General features: G+C 36.0%; 1 protein-coding gene across 1 annotated transcript; it reads left to right on the top strand.

The window, feature by feature from the left end:
* The first annotated feature begins 6,600 nt into the window (after positions 1–6,600).
* LOC122048146 lies at positions 6,601–7,632 on the top strand. Its single transcript, XM_042609747.1, has one exon. The coding sequence runs from the start codon at positions 6,601–6,603 to the stop codon at positions 7,630–7,632; it is 1,032 nt and encodes a 343-aa protein (XP_042465681.1).
* Positions 7,633–23,773: the final 16,141 nt, after the last annotated feature.

Below are 23,773 nucleotides of genomic sequence, written 5' to 3'. Positions count from 1 at the left end.
GAGTCCCTAGACAAGAAGTACAAGATGGAGGATGCTAGGACCAAGAAGTTCATCGTGGGTTGATTCCTGGATTACAAGATGGTTGACTCCAAGACGGTGATCAGCCAAGTTCAGGAGCTTCAGGTGATCTTGCACGAGATCCACTCAGAATAGATGGTTCTGAGTGAATCCTTCCAGGTGACTGCTATCATTGAGAAGCTGTCTTCCGATTGGAAGGACTTCAAGAACTACCTGAAGCACAAGCAGAAGGAGATGAACGTGGAGGAATTCATTGTTAGACTTCACATCGAAGAAGACAACAAGAGTTCAGAGAGAAAGTTGTTCTCTCAGGCTACTGTGAAAGCCAACGTGGTCGACTATAGTCAAAGTTCAAAATGGAAGAACCCCAAGTCTTCCAAGATGGGGCCTAGAGGAGGCATCAGCAAGAAGAAGTTCTCTGGTAAGTGTTTTAATTATGACCGAGTGAGTCACAAATCTTCTGAGTGCAGAAAGCCAAAGAAGAAGAAGCAGGAGGTCAACCTGAATAAGGGATCAGAAATGGATGACCTCTGTGTTGTGGTCTCTAAGTTGAACCTGGTGGGTTTAAACCCGCGGCAATGGTGGATCGATATTTGAGTCACTAGACATGTGTGTTGCAACAAGAAGCTGCTCCACAACTTTGAAGAAGTCACTGGAGATAAATTGTTCATGGGGAACTCAACAACCTCGGACATCATGGGCCAAGGAAAAGTGGTGCTGAAGATGACCTTGGACAAGGACCTTACTCTGAACAATGTGTTGTATGTTCCGGAGATTCGAAAGAATCTAGTATTCAGATCATTATTAAGTAAGCATGGATTTCACATTATTTTTTAGTCAGACAGAGTTATATTGTCCAAGAATGGAATGTTTGTAGGAAGGGAATATGTATCTAATGGGCTGTTTAAGATCAATGTCATGGCGATTAGGCCTAAGATAAATAAAAATGAAAGTTCTTCCACTTATATACTTGAGTTTTCATGTTTGTGGCATAGTAGACTAGGACATGTTAACTATGATGTGTTGCATAGATAAATAAACATGCAAAGCATACCTACATTCCACCTAGACCCAAAACACTAGTGTGAGATTTGTGTAGAAGCGAAAATGACAATGTCATCCTTTCAACATGTTGAAAGAAGCAATGAACCACTCGGGTTAATTCACACTAACATGTGCGACCTCAAAGGTATACCAACACGTGGTGGGAATCAGTACTTAATCACTTTTGTTGATGATAACACAAAATATTGTTATATGTATCTTATCAAAAGTAAGGATGAAGCTATAGAGAAATTTGCTCTCTATAAGAATGAGGTTGAAAACCAGCTTAATAGAAAGATTAAGGTAGTTCGAAGTGACCAAGGTGGTGAATATGTATCACCGTTTGCTCAGTTGTGTGCTGAACATGAGATCAGACATGAAACAACAGCTCCTTATACTCCTCAACAAAATGGAGTTGCTGAGCAGAAGAATCAAAATCTAAAGGAGATGATGAATGCTCTTCTATTGAGCTCTGAATTGCCAAAATTCATGTGGGGAGAAGCTATATTAACAGCTAATTATCTTTTAAATAAGGTGCCCTGGAAAAAAATAGATAAGAGTCTTTAAGAGTTGTGGAATAGAAGACAATCGTCCTATAAAGATTTACGAATGTGGGGGTGTCTTGTCGAAGTTTTGGTGTCAGATCTGAAACGGATTAAGATAGGATCAAAGACTGTTTATTGTGTATTTATTGGATATGCACATAATAGCAGTGCTTATCGGTTTGTTGTATATGAATCACAAATACTAGAGATACACAAGAACTCGATAATAAAATCTAGAATGTCTCGTTCTTCGAGTATGTATTTTCGTATAAGACCCGAGAGGATGCTAGTTCCTCAAAGCGGTCATATGAAACATAAGGTGAAGATGATGATGAGGAACCAGTGGAGGTTGAGCTTAGATGGAGCAAAAGAGCTCAGGTAGAAAAATCTTACGGATAGAATTTTATCACTTTCATGTTGGAAAGTGAGCCCCAAAGTTACTCAGAAATTGTACACTCTCATGATGGACCTCACTGGAGAGAGGTAATTGCATCTGAGATGGAATCTATCTTACAAAATCACACTTGGGAACTTGTGGATCTTCCTCCGGGAAGTAAACCACTAGGTTGCAAGTGGATTTTCAAGAAGAAAATGAAATCAGATGACACAATTGATAAGTATAAGGTTAGATTGGTAATCAAAGGATACTGACAATAAGAAGATTTTGATTACTTTGATACATATTCTCCGATATCAAAAATAACTTTCATTAGAGTATTGTTGGCTATTGCCGCTCTATAGAATCTCAAAATACATCAAATGGATGTAAAGATAGTCTTTCTAAATGTGGATCTAGAAGAGGAAACTACATGGAGCAACATGAGGGGTTTTATGTGCCAGGATAGAAAAACAAGGTTTATAGATTAGTGAAGTCATTATATAGCATGAAAAAAATACTAAAGCAATGACATGAAAAATTTGATAATGTCATGAAGAAATGTGGATTCAAGATTAATGAATGTGATAAATGTGTCTACATGAAAACAACAGAGAGTAACAATGTTATCTTGTGCCTATATGTAGATGACATACTTATCATTGGAAGTAATGATAAGATAATCAAATCCACTAAAGATATGTTAAACTCAAAATTTGACATGGAAGACATGGGCCTAGCCAATGTGATTTTAGGAATCAAAATTCTTAGAATGACAGAATGACTTGTTCTTAGTCAGTCCCATTACATGGACAAGATTCTTGAGAAATTTATTAAGAGTGATACTACATTGGCACGAACGCCGATAGATACGAGTCAACATCTATCAAAAAATCAAGGTGAAAGTATCTCGCAGATAGAGTACTCTCAAGTGATTGGAAATATGATATACCTGATGAGTTATACACGACCAGACTTGACCTACGCTGTAAGTAAACTGAGTAGATACACGAGTAATCCCGGTGTTGCGCACTGGAAAGGGATAACAAGAGTACTGAGGTACTTGAGGTATACTTGTGAATATAGAATGCACTACACGAGATATTCTACTGTGATCGAAGGATACAGCGATGTGAGTTGGATATCTGATATAAAAGACTCTAAGTCTACGAGTGGATATGTATTCACTTTGGGAGGTGCAGTTATTTCCTGGAATATGCTAAGCAAATCGTAATAAGTAAATCCAAGATGGAATCTAAGTTTGTAGCTCTTGACAAAAGTGATGAAGAGGCTGAATGGCTATGGCAATTCTTAGAAGATATTCCACGATGGCCGAAACCTATGACGGCAATTTGCATACATTGCGATAGTCAATCAGCAATTGGTTGGGCACAGAGCCATCTGTATAATGGTAAGTCTCGACATATACGTCATAGACATAATACCATTAGACAAGTACTCTCAATGGGAGTTATCACTGTTGACTATGTAAAGTCAAAGGATAATCCAGCAGATCCGCTAACCAAAGGGTTAGATCGAGAGTAAGTTACGAGCTCATCACAAGGAATGGGTTTGATGCCGTTATCAGCGATCAGTGCAGAGGGCACCCAACCTATGCTGACTGGAGATCCCAAGAACTAGATTCAAAAGGACAACTAATTTGCACTGACTATACACACTGTGGGGGAATGACCCAATGAATCTTTGTTATTTTTCCCTTTTATTTGTATTTGTATCTTTGTTTCTTGTTGTGTTATCTTCTAAGTGACTTCTCTGCCTCTGGAAAGTATTTGAGAAATAGAAAGTTTAGTGGTAGTTTTACTAGGACTAGGCCTTGAAGTAGCCACCTTCGGAGGCGGTGAACTAAGTAAAATCTTGGTGTTGTGCATGTGTCATCAAATTTGCTTGAATTTTTCACTACACAGTCAATTGACATAAAAGGATTTATTCACCCCCTCTAGCTTGTACGGTGTTGGAGATTTGTGAATGGAGAAGAGGTGGAAGAGGCATGGAGCTCCATTATGAATGGGAATTTAGTCGTATATTGGGAGCTCCAAGGCAAAAAGATTGGTTTATATTGATTCACATGCACTGAGGATGTGAACAAATGCATGGGGAGAGGTTCTCTCTCACACGTGGGTGCATAGGGGCGGTGCAAATCCAGGGTCCGGATTACACTATATTGATTCACATCCAGGGCGGTGCAAATCCAGGGTACGGTGTTGGAGATTTGTGAATGGAGAAGAGGTGGAAGAGGCATGGAGCTCCATTATGAATGGGAATTTAGTCGTATATTGGGAGCTCCAAGGCAAAAAGATTGGTTTATATTGATTCACATGCATTGAGGATGTGAACAAATGCATGGGGAGAGGTTCTCTCTCACACGCGGGTGCATAGGGGCGGTGCAAATCCAGGGTCCGGATTGCACTGAACCATGTTGACTCGTGTGCGGGTAAGACCTGAGCGCGCCGAATATCGGACCAATCTGGGTAAAATTTGCCCAAGCGGAACAACCAACATTTTGCCACGTAAACCTTTTTGCTGCTTGTGTTACGAATACATTAAAGAAAGATTAATGTAGCTGAGTGAAACGGATGTATTAAAGAAAGATTAATGCAGCCGAGTGAAGCATTGACCTTACACAGCTAACAAATAATGATCATTAAACAATTATTAACACTCCCATTGGTCTGAACTCCTATATAAGAAGGTTGCGACCGCAGGCAAAAGGTTATGCATATAGAAAAGCAGCAGAAGCTCTCCACCTATGTTCCCTCCTCCTTTGTAGTGAAACTTTTGCTCGGCAAAGTGCCCGTGATAGTTCAGGTACCACTCAGTTCGCCGTAACCACCAGTGCTTGGTGGAATCATGGTTTACTGTTGTATCCTGGGAAATAGACGTCTCGAGAAAGCCTTGAAGCACAGCCAAAGGGGAAGGTAAATCTGTTTCAAGAAAATTGTATTTATCACAGGCCTCGATTCGCTCAGCTCTAGACTGGTCACTTCACTCAGCTGTTCGCCCGCGCCGGTCTCTCGGAAGCGTGCTCGTCCGGTCGCTTTATAATCTTCGCCCGACCGACCCCCAGCATGCTCGGCCTCTTCGCCCGGCCAGCCTCCAGCTCGCTCGGCATCTTTCAATTGGCCGACCTCTAGTTCACTCGGCCGCTCGCCTTTTCGCTCGGTTGGTCGCTCTGCTGCTCTGCTTGACCGACCACTTGCACTACTAGAAAAATTGTTTTTAACGACGGTATCAAATACCGTCGTTATTGGTGGTTCAACAACGACGGTATTTAGTGCCCGTCGTTGATGTGTATGCATTAACGACGGTATTTATTCATGTCGTTAATGCTTTGGCATTAACGACCGTATTTGCTATTTTGGTCGTTAATGTCATGCTTTTAACGACAGGATTTCCTCCTGTCGTTATTGTAAGATCTTTAACGATGGGATTTTCTCCTATCGTTATTGCAACATTATAACTAGTTAAGAAAAAATTGTAAAAATAATAAAAAATAAAAAATATAAAATTATTAAAAATAGAAGAAAAAAATTCAGAGACTTTGAAAAGTGAGACTTACATTAAATTGAAGACACAAAATTATCTCCTATTCCAATGCAATGATTGTGATAAATCAAATTAAAGATACTAAACTATCTTCTAATCCAATGGTTGAGATGACTTTTGACTCAAATAAAATAAAATGATAACATTAAAATCTACCCTCATCAAATCGCATGCGTTCAACCCCATGTCCTAATCCAACCCACGCTCATTTTTTCCCCTAAATGCATCCAACCTTATTTTTGCCACCTATATACGTCTAAGCCCCCAAATTCCCCCAACTCCTTTGCGCGCGCGTCTCTTCATCTTCCTCGTCTTCTTCCATTGCCGTCGAGCTCAAGATATAAGCAGATCCGGCGGGCAGTAGGGGTGTGCAAGTTCGATGGGCAGCAGGGGCGTGCAGGTCCGGACGGCAGCAGGGCTTGCGCGATTCTTCATCTTCCTCACGTTTTATCGTTTATATTGAACTTGAGAGATCAGCAGGTCCGGTGGTCAGCAGGGTGCACAAGACTCTTCATCCTCCTCGAGTTCTACTGTTGCCGTCGAGCTCAAGAGATTAGCAGGTTCGGCGGGCAGCAGGGAAACCCTATTCCTGCAGTGACATTGTTAGTTCCCTGTAGTTATGTGTCCCCTTCCACCTCTAGGGATTTGAGCACGCAACGACGACTCCTCACTGTAGTTCCACCGTCGCAGAGAAAATCAAGAGATCGACAGCCCGACGGCAATCTCCAAGCTTCTATTTCAGGTGAGAAATTTGTCTTTCATCATTTCTATTACTGCTTTTATTTTCTCTTCATTTCAATGGAAGGATCCTTAGAATGATTACTTGTATTCCTCTTCGTTTTCTATCATAGTGATCCTTAGAATCTAATTACTTGTATTTTCTCTTCATTTTCTATGTTAGAGAACCTTAGAATTTGATTATTTGTATTTTCTCTTAATTTTCTATGGCAGGGATCCTTAGAATCTGATTACTTGTATTTCCTCTTCATTTTCTGCAGTAGGGATCCTTGAATCTGATTTATAGTTAAATTTGTCCACCTTTTTGAATATAGAATGACACCCGATAAGAAATGGATGGATTTTATTAATGATCGACTTGGTGAAGCATATGGACAGGGGATTGAAAATTTTTTAGACTATGCTTTTGAAAGAACAAGGGAAACAAATGAAATTCGATGCCCATGTGTTAAATGTGCAAAAGCACATTTTGGGTCTAGGGAATCTGTTAAAATGCATTTGATTGTTTATGGAATACTTCAAAATTATAGATTTTGGTATCATCATGGAGAAAAGCCAGAGGATGATTTGGAAATACACAATTCGGAAACTGAAGTAGATGATAACGATCACTTAATGGAAGATCTTCTAAGAGATTTACATCCACATTATGATGATTCAAAGTGTGCTAATATTAGTGAGGAGCCAAATGATGAAGCTAAAAATTTTTATAGATTATTAAATGATTCAAAAGAACCTTTGTACCAAGGATCAAGGGTTTCAAAATTGTTGGCATTAATAAAGTTACTTCATATAAAAAATGTTGGACAATGGACAAATAAATCATTTAGCATGTTGTTGCAATTGTTGAAGGAAGAAATATTACCAGAAAATTCTGATCTTCCAGATTCATATTCTAATGCTAAAAAGTTTATTAGAGATATTGGCCTTTCTTATGAAAAGATTGATGCATGTAAAAATAATTGTATGTTATTTTGGAAAGACCATAAGAACTTGGATTTTTGTGAAGTGTGTGGAATATCTAGATGGAAGGAGGATAGGCATAGTGGGGGAACTCAATTCAAAGCTAATGGAAAGAAGATTCCAAAGAAGATATTACGTTATTTCCCACTAAAACCAAGGTTGCAAAGGTTATTTATATGTTCAAAAACTGCCCCTTACATGAGATGGCACAATGATGCAAGGGTTGATGATGAAATTCTAAGGCATCCAGCTGATTCTATGATATGGAAATCATTTGATGAAAGATATAAAGATTTCTCCTCAGAGGCTCGCAATGTGAGACTTGGTCTCGCAAGTGATGAGTTTCAACCATTTGCAAATGCAAAAACAACATATAGCATTTAGCCTGTGATCCTTATTCCTTATAATTTAAACCCATCAATGTGTATGAACTTGTCTAACTTCATTTTATCCATGTTAATTCCTGGTCCAGAGAGTAGTGGAGATGCAATTGATATCTATTTGCAACCGTTGATCGATGAATTGATTGAGTTGTGGCACACTGGAGTAGAAACTTTCGATACATCAACTTCTCAAAATTTTACTTTACGTGCTGGTTTGTTGTGGACAATTAATGACTTCCCGGCATATGCAAATTTATCTGGATGGAGTACAAAAGGAAAGTTAGCATGTCCTTGTTGTAATAAGGATACTTTCTCAATGAGATTGACAAATGGTGGTAAAGAGTGTTATATGGGGCATCGACGTTATCTCCCATTAAACCACAAATGGCACAAGGATAAGCATTCCTTTGATGGTACAGTTGAAATGAGATTGCCGCCTAAATCATTTTCTGGAAAAGATATTTTAAGTCAAGTTCAGGATTTGGAAGGCATAATCTTAAGTAAGGATACTACTAGAAAGACAAAAATATCTCATGATAAACGGGGTGATAATTGGAATAAGAAGAGTATATTCTTTGAGCTACCATATTGGGAAACATTGTTATTAAGGCATAATTTGGATGTGATGCATATTGAGAAAAATATATGTGACAGTGTTCTTGGAACAATTATGGATATTAAAGGCAAGACTAAAGATAATCACAAAACACGTCTTGATTTACAACTCTTGAATATAAGACCTGAATTACATCCTGTTGCAATAGGAGATGATCTTGAGTTTCCCACTACACCTTACGCATTGTCCTCTAGTGAGAAACATCAGCTTTGTTTATTTCTTAAACAATTAAAAATGCCTGATGGCTTTTGTTCAAACATTGCGGATTGTATAAATGTTAGGGAGAACAAAGTTTCAGGTTTAAAGAGTCATGATTGTCACATCTTACTAGAATATCTTATTCCTGTTGCAACACGTGGATTACTTTCAGAATCAGTGTATGAAGCTCTTGTTGAGCTATCAATGTTCTTTTCTAGTTTGTGTTCCAAATCACTAAAGATGGAAGACTTGAAACAACTTGAAAGACAAATTCCTATCACACTTTGTAAGTTGGAAAAGATTTTTCCACCCTCATTTTTTGACATCATGGTACATTTGCCGATTCATTTAGCAATGGAAGCTATGCTTGGGGGACTTGTTCAATATCGATGGATGTATCCAATAGAACAAAAGTTGAGTACTTTCAAATCATATATTCGAAATAAAACTCATCCAGAGGCATCAATTGCTGAGGGTTATATAGCAAATGAGTGTATCAGTTTATGCTCAAGATATTTCGACACATCTGATTTTGGATGTATGGAAAGTAATGATGGTTTATCCATATTTTCATCCATTGAAGAGTTATCAACAGGAATAGCATGCAATTTGGATCGTGTTGACCAAGAGCGAGCTCACATCTACATATTAAAGAATTGTGAAGAAGTTCAATCATTTTACAAGTATGAAACTATAAACTTATTCTTCCATATTGTTTTTTTTAATTATGATTAACCTCTAAATTTCCTATGTAGTGACTACTTGCAAATCCGTGCTTCTAGTCATTTGGTTTTGTCCGATGAGGAATGGGATAAACAATTTATTAACTGGTTCAGAGTTAGAGTAAGTGAGATTTTTAATGCACATACATGTCTTTGTTTTCACTAATAAATTATATCTTGAGAGTAAGAATTTTTTTCTTTCAAATTTGATAGGTCGAGAGGTTACATAAAAATGACAAAACCAAAAAAAATGAAAGATCTGCTTTCTTTGGCATGTGGGCCTACACAGTATGGGAAGTCATTTGTATGTTGTAAAGTAAATGGATATAAATTCCATACTGAAGAGCACAGCAAGGGCCTAAGGACACAAAATAGTGGTATTCTCGTTGTTGGGAACTATGGTGCAGAAAATATTGACTATTATGGAGTGTTATCACATATTATTGAATTACAATTTCTTGGTGAAAGGCAAATTGTGGTTTTCAAGTGCAAATGGTTTGATGTGCATTCTAGAGAAAGAGGGATCAAAGTGGATAAATATGGTTTTGTTAGTGTAAATTGTCAACGGATTTTGAAATCAAATGAACCTTTTGTATTGGTCACTCAAGCATCGCAAGTGTTTTATGTGATAGATAATACCTCAAAAGGTTGGCACATAGTGACAAAAACATCTCCTTGATACTCATATAATATGTTGACGAAGAGATATTCAATGCCTACAAATATAGATGATATTCCCGAAGCTTATCAAAATTAAGGATAGAATAATATAAATCTTTATTTGCTTTTGTGTAAGTGTTAATGTTTTAAACTACTTTGATTCTATTTATATTATTCTTTTCATTTAACTAATATGATAATGTATTTGTTGTAGGATCATGGACTCTCAAAATTCATCTTTGGGTACTAAGAGGAAGCTATTTATAGCACTAGGTTCTTTAGCTCGAGGTCGTGGAAAAAACACAAGGCATTTAGGATTGTCTGGACAAAATCATGTTTCTAGATCAATTGAACATGAGTCTTCTTTGGTGAACACATATAACAACGATATGCAATGTGTGTCTGAACAAGTTGACCATGTGGAAGATTCTCAAGCTCAAATGGAATCTAGCCAAGGTATCAAAAAGTAATTTATAGTGTGGTAAAAATATTTTCATGTTTAGACAAATCATTTTCATGTAAATCTAAACTAATTATTTTCATGTTTAGACAAATCATCTACTCAACAAAATTTGAACAAGCGAGGTAAAAATAAGTGTGGTACTGTGTGTAAATTGAAAAATGGAGAGAAACTTCTTATAAATTTCTATATGGGTCGAGCTGTTGGGTTGAATCATCAAGCCTTTACAAGACATTTGGGTATAATTGTAAGAGATGGAAATATATGCCCAGTTCGAGTTCTTGCGTGTAAAATTGGTGAAGATGCTAAAAATCACATGTGGGTTGCTGTTACGGTGAGTCTATTACCAATCTTTAATACTTCCTATAAATTTCTTAGGGGAAGTACTCTTTGAATGTGTCACTATCATTATGTATGTAGGTTCCTATTATATAGTTATGGATTTGATGCATTTCTATAGGAGACTTGATCTATGCTTATTTTTGTAAAGCTATGTGATTTATACTTTCTACAGCTAAGATTTAGATGCATCATATCATGATATATATTGGCATATAATTTCATATATATGGAATTATCTGTGCAAGTAGTCCTTTATTTTTGCCACCGTGGATGGAATTGTATCCATATCATAGTTTATTGATTGGACTCAAAACAAATCATATGAAATATTCCTTTATTGCAAGGTAGTCCTTTATTGATGTTCCTTTTAATCGTATTTTTGTGTTTTGAATCTTCACAAAATAAAACAATTTGCATGGTTATTATATGAAATATCTTATGCCCTTTTAACAGACAAGTTATGTCATATTATTTCAACATGTGCTTAAAATATTTAATACTAACCAATTTTTTTATTATATGAAATATCTCACTATTATATGCTTACCAAAAAATTTTCAGGATAAGTTCAAAAATGATGATATTGAGCTATATCGTGAGGCAACCCTTAAACATATGCAACAATTATGGAAGAATTGGAGATGCGAGATGAACTCCAAATTTGTAAAACCATGCAAAACACGTCAAGAAGTTTTACAAAATGTTCCCAAGGGAATGGATAAACAAGATTGGAAATGGTTGGTTAAAGAATATTTTTTAAGTGAAAGTTTTCAGGTTATTCTTATCCCATCTTTTTTATGTTATAAATTATTTTTTAAATTTAAATGCATTTTTTATAAAATTATATTAATATTAATATATTTGCAGAAAATGAGTAAAACAAATACACAGAATAGATCCTTGAAATCTATGCCACATCGAACAGGAAGCAAACCTTTTAGGCAATTGGCATATGAAATGGTAAGACATATTTTTTAAGGATTTTATATTAATTTAGACATAAAATTGTGTCTTATTAATATTTATAGGGAGGAAAAGATGGACAACCTCCAGATTTTGCATCAATGTTTTTTTAGATAAGAAAAAAGGGAGACCATATTGTTGATCTTGATGCAATTGAAAAATATGTGAGTATATAACATTTTAATTCATTTCTTCACATGATATTTGATTCATCATAGATTTCAAAATCTTTTAACTTATTGAAGGATGATATTTATGAAGTTGTTCGAGAAGATTCTTCCTTATCAAATATTCAACTTGTTGAGAAATGTTTTGGACCTCAACGACATGATCATGTTTTTGGCCATGGAGGAGGAGTGAGGCCTAAAGATGTGAGAGGACCTATTGCGTCAAAGCAAGAACTTCATCACGAGAATGTCACACTACGTGAGAAAATGAATAATATGGAATATGGAATCTGAATTTAAAGCTTTTAAGGAGTTGATGTTGAAAATTTTACCACCTAATGCGCAAGTGAATGCATCGGCTTCAAATACTATTGAAGGTTGAATTAGTTACTTTAATTTTTTTTTACTATTTCTTGTTTATTACTTGATAATGAGAATGAATAGTTTTGTTCATTTTGAGTTGTAAATGCTTCATAGGCGCACAAGCAATTGGTGAAGAACAATAGAATGAAGGTTCATAGGCACAAAAGCAATTGGTGAGGAACAAATAGGCTCATCTTAGTAATTGACAGGTATTCTTTAAAACACTCTTCATACTTTGTTGTAATGTTATGGAATATGTAATATCTTTTACATGTTAGGAAATAATACTTTTCAAAATAGAATAAAGCTCACTGATTTTTTTTTTTAAAAAAAAAGCTTTGCCCAGCTCACATGCATGTCATAGCTTACATTTGATTGTTGATCTGCATGTGTCACACACTTTTCTTTCTGTACATCTACCCTATCACAATTGTTTTCATATAGCAATTGCAATATTAACCGTTCATTGGAGGTAGATTGGGTAAGTTACTGATGGATCAACAAAGTTAAAAGATTTTTGTACCTTACTACTGGACTTCACATGAACATCGTTGCATTCCAATTTTATAATTGCCATGTCTATTGCTACATATGGACAATCACATTTTCGTTGAATAACCATAGCCTCTCTCACTAATGGTTCCTTAACATCATTTCCAAATAAATTTTGTACCTTGTTTCTATCATTTATAGTAAGTTTGCTATTTCCAGTAGTTTGTATGTAAAGATTTCTAAGTTATGTTAAAGTTTTTATTGTGATACTCATTTTTTTTATATTTATTACAGGTATTGAAGCTTGGAAGGGAAATAGACTTTTTGAAGTTTTTGAGAATGTCAACATTTTGCATAGGAAGACTTTAGATAAATGAATACTTTTGATGTAATAGATGTTAATTTTGTTGGATGATAACTAGACATTGTGATATCAAGTTTAATGATATAGAAACAATTATCATGAATTATCGGATAATGTTTTAGTTTTTATTAGCATTCATTAATGAATTTATATATATATATATATATATATATATATATATATATATATATATATATATATAGTCCGATAAGTGATATCGTTGTTGCCATTAACGACGGTATACAAAACCGTCATCGCCATTAACGACGGTATGCTAAGCCGTCGTTAAATAATTAAACGATGCTAAATTGTAGCATATATAACTGTCGTTATTATTATTAACGACGGTACTATAACTGTCGTTACTATCATTAACGACGGTATCTAAATCCGTCGTTATTGTCACTAACGATGGTAGTTAATACCGTGGGTAAAATCTTTTACCGACGGTATTTTGTTTCCCGTCGTTAATCAATTCCCGACGGGTACTTTTAGCTACAACTTCCTACGGTATTAAATACCGTCATTGATGACCTTTAACTACGGGAAATGCCCCTTTAACGACGGGAAATACCGTCGTTAAAGGGCCCTTTTTTTAGTAGTGTTGGCTATTTCACTCGGTCTATCGGCCCAACCGACCTTGATCTGTATCTCGCTCGGCACTCGATCGCCAATCTCGCTCGGCTAAGTTGCCCGACCGGCCTTCAACTCGCTTGATCTCTCTGCTCACCCGACCGGTTGTAAGCTAGCTCGGTCACTATGCTCGGCTAGTCTCAAGTTTACTCGAGAGCTAGACCGCTCGACCATTGTGCAGCCTTCATTCGATACTTGGCAGATATCAGTCATTCCTGACAGCCTGAGATTATCAACTCAGACCATTTGACAGATAAATGAATTTAATTCGATGTATTTAAATTCATCTAATATCCCTTAAATCTCCTACCACAGATTACTTTTGCTAACATACGGGTCATAATATCTTCCTCTCTCACCCAATACATATCAAGTATATGCTCCTTGAATGGAGATTGACTAGACCTCACAGGTCATCCGAGTTGGTATGTGGTGGGATGCTTGCCACATGAGGTCGCGGGGTCGAAACGCAGGGTAGTTGGGGCGTAAATCCCCGGTCCTTGTGCAACTCACTCCACTTGCCACATGCTCGCTCAGGATGCTGTGATTTATCTCTCTCGTGATGGCCTTGGATCGGGTGCGGCGGGGGCGCTCGCCTTTTTGCCACTTGAATGGAGATTGACTTCTTTCCTCGTAGAGTTGATCATGTAGAAAGAAGGAAGCCTCTTTAGTAATCTTAAAAGTTTTGTTAGTGATCTCAAATGAGATGACATATCTTCTTCAATTAACTATTAGATTGTTAACTTTAATTATGCACAAATTTCATCACCCATTTCATTATTAATAATTAATATTCCCATTGCCTAGTTAATTTGACGGTAGGTTATAAATTAACTTCGTAATTTACCTATATTCACTTTCCAATAACTCCTTCAGAAAACATTTAATTCAATCTTCTACCATAAGTAGAAATAATGAAATATTTTTAAATCAATCGTGGACCATCATATTGAATACTCGTATATTAAAAATTAATATTGTGACTTTAGAAAATTTTTTAATTTTATTTATTTATAATAATTTATATGATTTTGGGTGGAAAATATCATTTTAGTATTTTTGCTTTCAAAGTTCCAAGAATTACTTTTTGCAACTTTCTGAGAATTTTAAAATTGCCATTCGGATTGTCAAAAATATTTATTTTTTTTTAAATTGATTTGATAAAAATTTGACTCAACCTTTTTATCTTTAGTCCATGTCTTAGTTAAATAATTTGAACTTGTTCATATTTTGATCGTTCCGTTGGATTTTGTTAAATTTGTTTAAATTTATCTTTGTTGATGAGTGATTTGAATTGTGTTAATCTCGAGCTTAACTAATGATTTAGAATGATTATTTGATCCGATTCAATTTATTCCTAAATTTGATGAACATTGATTTCTGTTGCGGGTAGTTGATTTATTAGGAGTGGGCCCTCTCCGACCCTCTCCGACGACGATGCCCCATCTGCATTTCTAAGAGGTATATGAGTGAACGAGCCCTTTTAGCAATGACTTCCGACCATCTTTGATGCAGAACCAACAATCAATAGAACTGTCCAATTGGAAAGTGACGTTGGACTAACAGCCAAACCGTGACGTTGGGTTAACAGCCAGACCGAACCAGTGCTACGGATCATCGGCTGTGACCTATCGGGTGAAGGCTCGCTTGTGCGGTTGGATGGAAGGCGCCGTTTCAATCATGTGGTCGCCTATGTAGCTTGCTCGGGATTTATACGAGGATACATGTGGATATTTTCCTTCTATGGTTATATGAGCCCCTCTTTATCTTTTCTCAAATTGTTGATGCTGTCTCACATTCGCGAGACCCCATCTCCACCCCTTTACCGACATGACTGTCGAGGGATAACGTCGGCAACACTATCGCCCGATTGACGTTCTCGGACTCGCAGCCATAGGTGTTAAACGTAGGGATAATAATTTTCCGAATTTGACGGAGGATTCGATATCTGATCTGAATAGAGGAAGATATGGATGGATTATCGATATCCTATCTAAATCTCCGATTAAATTATATATATAGAGAGAGAGAAAGAAAGATTTGATATGCTAAGCGACATTTTGTACGCGACCATGGCTATCTGACACAGCCAAAACTCAATTTTTTTAATCTCTCATCTGCATGTAACAACTTTTCTCTCTCATCTGCATGCAACAAATATAAAATTCTCATATCTCTCTCATTTGATTGCATGCAACAATCACTGTGCTGCTAATTTTTAAAGGTGATGTAGCTGCTACTACACAATAGCTGTTACACGTTATAGCAGCTTCTATATAGTATCTGCTATAATGTGTAGCAGTGTTATTGTGTAGCTACTGCACCGTTGTAGCAGCTACTGCACCGTTGTAGTAGTTTCTGCACTGTTGTAGCAGCTTCTGCATCGTTATAGCAGCTATTGCATAATAACTGCTACAAGTTGTAGCAACTACTGCATAGTAGCTGCTATAACGTTGCATCATCACTACCACAATAAGTTTTTGCATGTAATAATAGGAGAGAGAAAATAAAATATCATTTTAATTTAAAAAGAGAGAGAGAAAAGTTGTTGCATGCAGATGAGAGAGAGAGAGATTAAAAAAATTAGATTTTGGCCGTGTCAGATAGCCCACGTCGGATTTCGCTCACGGCCGCACACAAAATGTCGCTTAACATATCAAATATATATATATATATATATATATATATATTCCTTTTCCAAAATAAAAAAATCCACTAACTATTTTTTTTTTGACGTTAGGAGTGGGCTATATAGATGTTTAATCCATTGTTTTATTTTTTAATATGATAATTAATGATAATAAAGGAAATAATTTCTAATTGATTTGAGATTTATTATATTTGATACACAATCAAGATCGACATAAATCAAATAGGAAAGATAATATTTCCATGTCTATTATATTACCATGTTTATAATTATTATGATTGTAATCTTTCCATTATTGTTTTGGACAACTTGTATAAATAATCGCTTTAGTAATAAGATTATCAAAAAACTTTATATTATTTCTTTCCTCTACCTATTGATTTCTACATAGTATCAGAGCTATGATCCTTCCTTTTCCTTATCTTCCCTCAAAATTTAGCTTTTTCCTTCTTTAATTCCTCTTCCAGTACCAAATTTCTACAACATTAGTCAGCAATAACGTGAACATCTTAGAGCACAACAGCAACTTGGAGCAACCCAAAGATCAGCGTGCTCCAGCAACATCTTGCAGTCTCATCACCGATTTCGGCGCCGATGTTCCTTGCTGCTGATTTCAGCGCCGCCATTCTTTACTGCTGATTTCGACGTCGACATCCTTTGTTACCGATCTTGATGCCAACGTCCTTTGCTGTTGATTTCCGCACTGACATCCTTTCTTGCCAATTTTGTACGACAACCTTGGGAACTTCAACAACTACGGTAACAATCTTTCTTCAAAAAAAAAAAAGAAAAAAAATTAGAAAAAAAACTGAGAGGAAAAAAAACAAAGAGAGAAAAAGCAGAGAGAGAAAAAAACAGAGAGAAAAAAAGTGAAAAAAATATATCTTCTCTCGAGTCTACTGAAATCTCTTCACCATCACAAAATACCTCTTTTTCAATTCCTATGATTCCTTCTTTCTTCGTTAAACATGACCATGATAATTATTTACTATGGAAATTATAATTTTTTCCTTTACTTTGTGTTCATGATTTACTTGGTCATGTTGATGATAGTTTATCCCCACCTCAAAACAATGTTTCATCCTATACTATTTGGTTTAAGAATAATCAATTAGTCTTGACTTGGTTAATTTCATCAATTACTGAGTCTATACTTCCTATGCTCGTTGGGCTCAACACTTCGCACTAGGTTTGGGAAGCTCTTGATCATTTTTTTGCATTTCACTCTCAAGCACGAGTTCTCCAACTTCATCTACAATTACAGTTTGTACAACGAGGAGATGCCTTCATCAATGATTATATGCAATCAGTCAAGACCATTGCCGATAACCTAGTTACAATTGAAGATCCAGTCTCTGATCCAGAACTATTAATGCATGTTCTTGCATATTTATGTCCTCAATATGATAGCTTTGTTCCTAGTGTGATGACTCGCATTGATCAAGTGTCACTTGAAATACTTCATGGTATATTATCCTCTCATGAAAAGCTTCTACAAATACAATCTCAAAGGATGTCAGATTCTCTATCTTTATCGGCACACATGATTAGCAAGGCTCCATAACCTGATCAACATAATCAACCTCCTCCCCAATATGGTCAACAAATTCAGTTTGGAGGTTTCAGAGGTCGAGGTCGAGGTCGAGGACGCTGTCAGATTTCCTTCAATTATGGTCATTATGCTCAAAATTATTATAAAAGATATTATTCAAATTTTTGAGGAGGACTTGTATCATCAAGTCGACCCTCTCCCTCATCTTGGCAATCTAGTACTCAATTATCTAATTCTGGAGCATTTTCACTCTCCATCCCTCCTAATGCAACGTCATCAATTCCTAAAACCCTAAGATGACATCTAGATTCTGGAGAAATTCATCATGTTACATCAGAGTATAATATTGTTACAGAAGCTTCACCTTATCATGGACCCGACATGATACAAATAGGCAATCGCTTAGGTTAGCAAATTGCTCACATTGGAAATACATCATTTCATTCATATGGTCATACTTTTCGCATGCGCAACACTTTTTATGTTCCTTCTATTACTAAAAATTTACTTTCCGTCCATCAGTTTACTCTTGATAATAATGTGTTTTTTGAATTTCATTCTAATCATTGTCTTGTGAAGGATCCCGCGACAGGAATTATTCTACTCCAAGGGGATACTAAAAACGGTCTTTATCATCTGCAACCCACCTCTCTCAAAACCTTTGTTGGAGAACGCATGGATAAATTCTCGTGGCATGCACGTCTTGGTCATCCATCTCTATGTCTTGTTCAGAATATTATTAATCATTTTGGTTTACTAACTTCTTTAGCATCATCATCTCATTATGTGAAGCTTGTATGAAAACGAAATCTCATAAACTACCTTTTGTTTCCTCTACTCGCAACTGTAGTTTTCCTTTAGAAATTATTCACTTTGATGTATGGGGTCATGCTCCTATTCTTTCTAATTAGGGTTTTCTTTACTATGTTATTTTTATTGATAACTTTAGCAAGTTCACTTGGATTTTTCCTATGAAAAGAAAATCTGATCTCTTTGATATTTTTGTCATTTTCAAAATCATGTTGAGCGATATTTTGATCGTAAAATACTCTCCCTTCATTCTGATTGGGGAGGAGAGTACCAAGCGCTTCATCGTCATCTTACTTCTTCTGGCATTCTCCACAAAGTCTCTTGTCCCCAAACTCCTGAACAAAATGGATCCGTTGAAAGAAAACATCATCATGTGGTTGAAACTGCCTTAGCTCTTCTTAATCATGTCTCAGTTCCACTTAAATTTTGGGATGACACCGTCCAAACCGCGGTCTACCTTATCAATCATTTACCAACTACACTACTTCAAAACAAGTGTCCCTTGGAAATATTTTATAATCATTCTCCAGATTACTCCTTCTTCCGTATCTTTGGTTGCGCATGTTATCCTTGGCTACGACCTTACTCTAAACACAAATTAAACCCTCGCTCTCAATAATGTGTTTTCCTTGGTATAATAATTTACATCATGGGTACCGTTGCCTCCATATTTCGACCGGACGGATATATGTTTCTCGACATGTTACTTTTGATGAATCTCTTTTTCTGTTTGTAGTTGTTACCTCAGATCCTCCTTCAGATAATCGAGGCACCTTTCTAATATCACCGAGTAATATACTAGAATCCCCATAGATTGCTCCATTTGGACATATTGAAAGAACAAGGGGGGATGGTATCTTGGGTCTTGCTCTATCTCCACAAATTCCTGTAGACTCTGCGGCTAGTGGTGATCCACTCTCTAGTTCTGATTCTCATGCTTCATCTCCATAAATTCCTGTAGACTCAGTGACTAGTGGAGATCCACTCTAGTTCTGATTCTCATCCGTCTGACCACTCATCTCTAAGTAACTCTGATGATGATACTCCTCGATGAATACTTCCTCTAAGCAATATTTATGCACGATGTCAACCAGTTTCCACTTGTTATCCTCTTCCACGTGCTTTTATTGCTTCTTTAAATTGTGTTGAACCTTTTAGTTTTACATAGGCAGTCAAAGATCCAAATTGGAGTGCTACGATGACTACAGAATTTGATGCTCTTCTTTGCAATGCAACCTGGAGCTTAGTTCCTCATACCCCATCTATGAATATTGTGGGCTCTAAATGTGTTTAATGAATTAAGTATCATGCAGATGGTTCTATTGAATGTTACAAAGCTCGTATTGTTGCTAAAGACTTTAATCAACAGCCAGATATTGACTTCAATGATACTTTTAGTCCAGTCGTCAAAATTACAGCTATCAGATTGCTACTATCTATAGTTGTTAGCTCCAATTGGCCAATACGACAATTAGATGTTTCCAATGATTTTCTTTATGGATACCTTGAAGAAACTATTTATATGGAGCAACCCTCTGGATTCATCCACTTGCAACTTTCAACACATGTGTGTCAACTTCAGAAGTCAATATATGGTCTTCGACAAGCACCTCATGCATAGTTTCATTGTCTATCTACCTGGCTTCATTCTCAGAGATTTTCTGGTTCAAAAATAGACTCTTCCTTATTCTACAAATGTCATGAAAAATTTTCAATATTTATTCTGATTTATGTGGATGATATATTAATAACTGGTAGTGATCAAAATGACATTACTTCTTTACTACATCTTCTCCGTCAAGAGTTTTCTATTCGAGATCTTGACAATGCTCATTTTTTCCTTGGTATAGAGTTTCTCTCACATTTTGAAGGTTGTCTTCTATCTCAGAGCAAATATATTGTTGGACTCCTATAATGAGTTAAAATGGATTGTGCACGTCCTATCTCCACTCCGATCATTGAGGGTGGTTTCACTGCACATTCATCCTCCTCTTCAATGTCTAACCCCCAGATCTACCATAGTATTGTTGGTACCCTACAATATGTCACAATTACACGATCCGATATTGCTTTCGCTGTGAATCGTGTCTGTCAATTTATGCATGCTCCTACTGAACATCATTGGGAAAGTGTTAAGAGAATTCTTCGATATCTCAAAGGCACTATTCTACATGGTCTTCTTTTATATCATCAGTCTTCACGAGAGTTGATTGTCCACAGTGATGCAGATTGGGCTGGATCTCCCAAAGATAGACACTCTACTAGTGAATATGCTATATTTCTTAGGCGAAATCTTATTTCCTGGCTTTCAAAAAAGCAACCTACAGTCTCTCACTCAAGTACTGAAGCTAAATATAAAGCTATCGCTAACGCAATGTCAGAAATTATTTGGCTACAATCTCTTCTTTCGAAATTACACTTTTTCCCAACTGTTACGCCTAAAATCTGGTGTGATAATATTGGAGCAACTTATCTTGTGGCAAATCCTATTTTTTAATACTCGTACCAAACATGTAGAGATTAATTTTCATTTTGTTTGTGAGCGTGTGGCGACTCGACAACTTTTTATTTCTTAGATCTCTACGGAAGATCAAATTGTTGATATTAATTAATTAGGATTTATTATATTTGGCACACAATCAACATCGACATGAATCAAATAGGAAAAATAATATTTCTAAGTCTATTATATTACTATGTTTATAATTATTATGGTTGCATGCTTTATTTAATCTTTCCATTATTATTTTGGACAACTTGTATAAATAAGCCTATTGACTTTAGTAATAAGATTATAAAATTTTTTTATATTATTTCTTTTCTCTACCTATTTATTTCTATAATAATAATTCTAATATTTTTTTGTTGAATGATGATAGTTGAATGGAAAGGAACAAAATTATTAGTATATAAAATATTTAATCCTTTAATGGATATAAGTATGAGGATAAATATCCGATCTTCGATGAATTTGAGGACGGAGGATTTGAAATCCAACTTGAATCCGTTATCATCCCTACTTGAAGGCCTTAGAGGACCCACTTTGATCTCTCTTACGGAGATGGAAGGAGAGGACGAGCCCAAGCGTGTTAAAAGAACACTATCAAATTAACGTTGCTTGTGCTAAGAGTTACAAAAAGTCACATGTACGATGTAATTCTGGATGGTGAACGCCAAGAGAATGACAATAGAATTGTGGCCATAGGAGTTGGTAGAACAACGTCGGGCTCCTCTGCCAACCATTGTTGAAATGGTCAGAGGCCCAATTATGTGGGAAGAATTCTCACGGATGGTGACCACAATAGTTGAGACGACCTTATGATGACAAGGCCCCGTTCCCAGTCCAATGGTCGAGGTAGAACTAGAACGGATTCTGAAAGAGACGGTGGCCATACCCGAGCCCACCGCTCATACTCGAAAGGAGCCACCTAGCTTAGTATATCATCCTAATAAACATCCAACCAATGTGGAGTCACTTAGGTTATTGCCAGATAAAAGGATGGTCGCATGATCAATGCTGTTCGTCAAGGGTATTTTGAAGGAAGAGTTGCCCAGCCACTTCCGACCGCTTCGTATTCATGAATATAACAGTACTGTCAATCCGGAGGATCATCCTGTCGCTTTAAACGTAGCCTTACTTCTTTGATAATTTTTTCACATTATTCTTACATCATTTATCCAGTTCGAAGAGGTATTCACTACTTCTCACAACCTCTTTAAGTTTAAACAAAAATCGATGGAGTCATCCCTCTTGAGTTGCACTAATGATATCCTCAGCCGTGCCCGAGATTTTGATGGGATCTTTATTGTATTTATTTTTATTTATAAAAATTTATTTATAATTTATCTCAAATTCATTTAAATTTTGTTTCAGATTCATCTCTAATTTATATACATTTGAAACTGATTATATTTCTATTCTAAAAATCCGTCTCTAATTTTTTATAAATTTAAATGTCCCAAATTTTTATTAGATTTTAAATGGATTTTTTTTTAAGAAATTATATTGTTTCAAATTTTATTCATAATAATCTGTATTTATTTGTTATAAAAATTTATTTACAATTTGGTCTCAAGTTCATTTTAAATTCAATTTCAAATTCATCTCTAATTTTCATAATTCGGAAACAAATTTTATTTCTATCTTAAAAATCGGTTTCTAATTTATATAAATTTAGAATATTTTTTTCTATCTTAATTTTTATTAAATTTTAAATTGATATTTTTGACATATTTTTTATTTCAAATTTTGTTTGGAATTTGTATTCATTTTTGTTTATATTTTTTTTTGTAATTACATCTCAAATTCATTTTAAATTTTGTTTCAATTTCTTTTTTATATTATATTTTATTTAACTAAAACGTAGCAAATCCATTTTTGATTTATCAAAATTTGAAATGAATTTTAATTTTATTTCAGAATTCTATTTTTGAAATCTTGATTTCTTGTAGATGGGCACACTATGAACGTCGAGGCTTGGATAATGAGATGGAAAGGGTAATGACTCTAAGCCCCCGATAAGAGCCTTGCTCATAACTCTCCCCCCCTATCAATCGCGACCTCTCCTATAATACCAACCAAGGCAAGGCCACCCTGGTGCTCCGAGGCCACCTCCTCCTCTCACTAGAACTAGGTTGTCCTTGAGCAGAAACCTGAGGCCCCAACTCTGGATAACTTGCCTATCTAGGGGATCATCAACATGAACTTTGAAGGATCCATGGACAATGATTCCAACTAAGCCCGAAAGTGGTATAGTCAGGAAGAGTGTATTTCAATTAATGGGGCAACTACAGAACCTGGACATGTGCTTGGGTTCCGGCCTGAAGATTTAGAAGGCATTTTAATCTCCAACAATGTTCCTTAGTAATATGAGCTACGATTGCCAATTTTGAGGTAGCTCGGGTCTTTAGTGATGCAGACAACTCTGTCAATATTTTTTCTGGGCGACACGAGAATGGATGGGGATAAGTTTGGAAGACTTGCAGAGTGTTAACACTTATTCGGATTCTTGAGGCATGTCATGATAAACTGGCACTCATTTTGGGGATAGAGCCTAAATGGAGAACCATGCATTGTGACCACTTTTAATATTATCTTGGGTCAACTGACACTCAACTTCCTCCAAGCATTAGCTTCCCCTTATCATCAT

This window comes from Zingiber officinale, chromosome 2B, assembly GCF_018446385.1.
Source record: "Zingiber officinale cultivar Zhangliang chromosome 2B, Zo_v1.1, whole genome shotgun sequence".
NCBI classification, from domain to species: Eukaryota; Viridiplantae; Streptophyta; class Magnoliopsida; order Zingiberales; family Zingiberaceae; genus Zingiber; species Zingiber officinale.
This window is presented reverse-complemented; position numbering and strand designations above follow the sequence as displayed.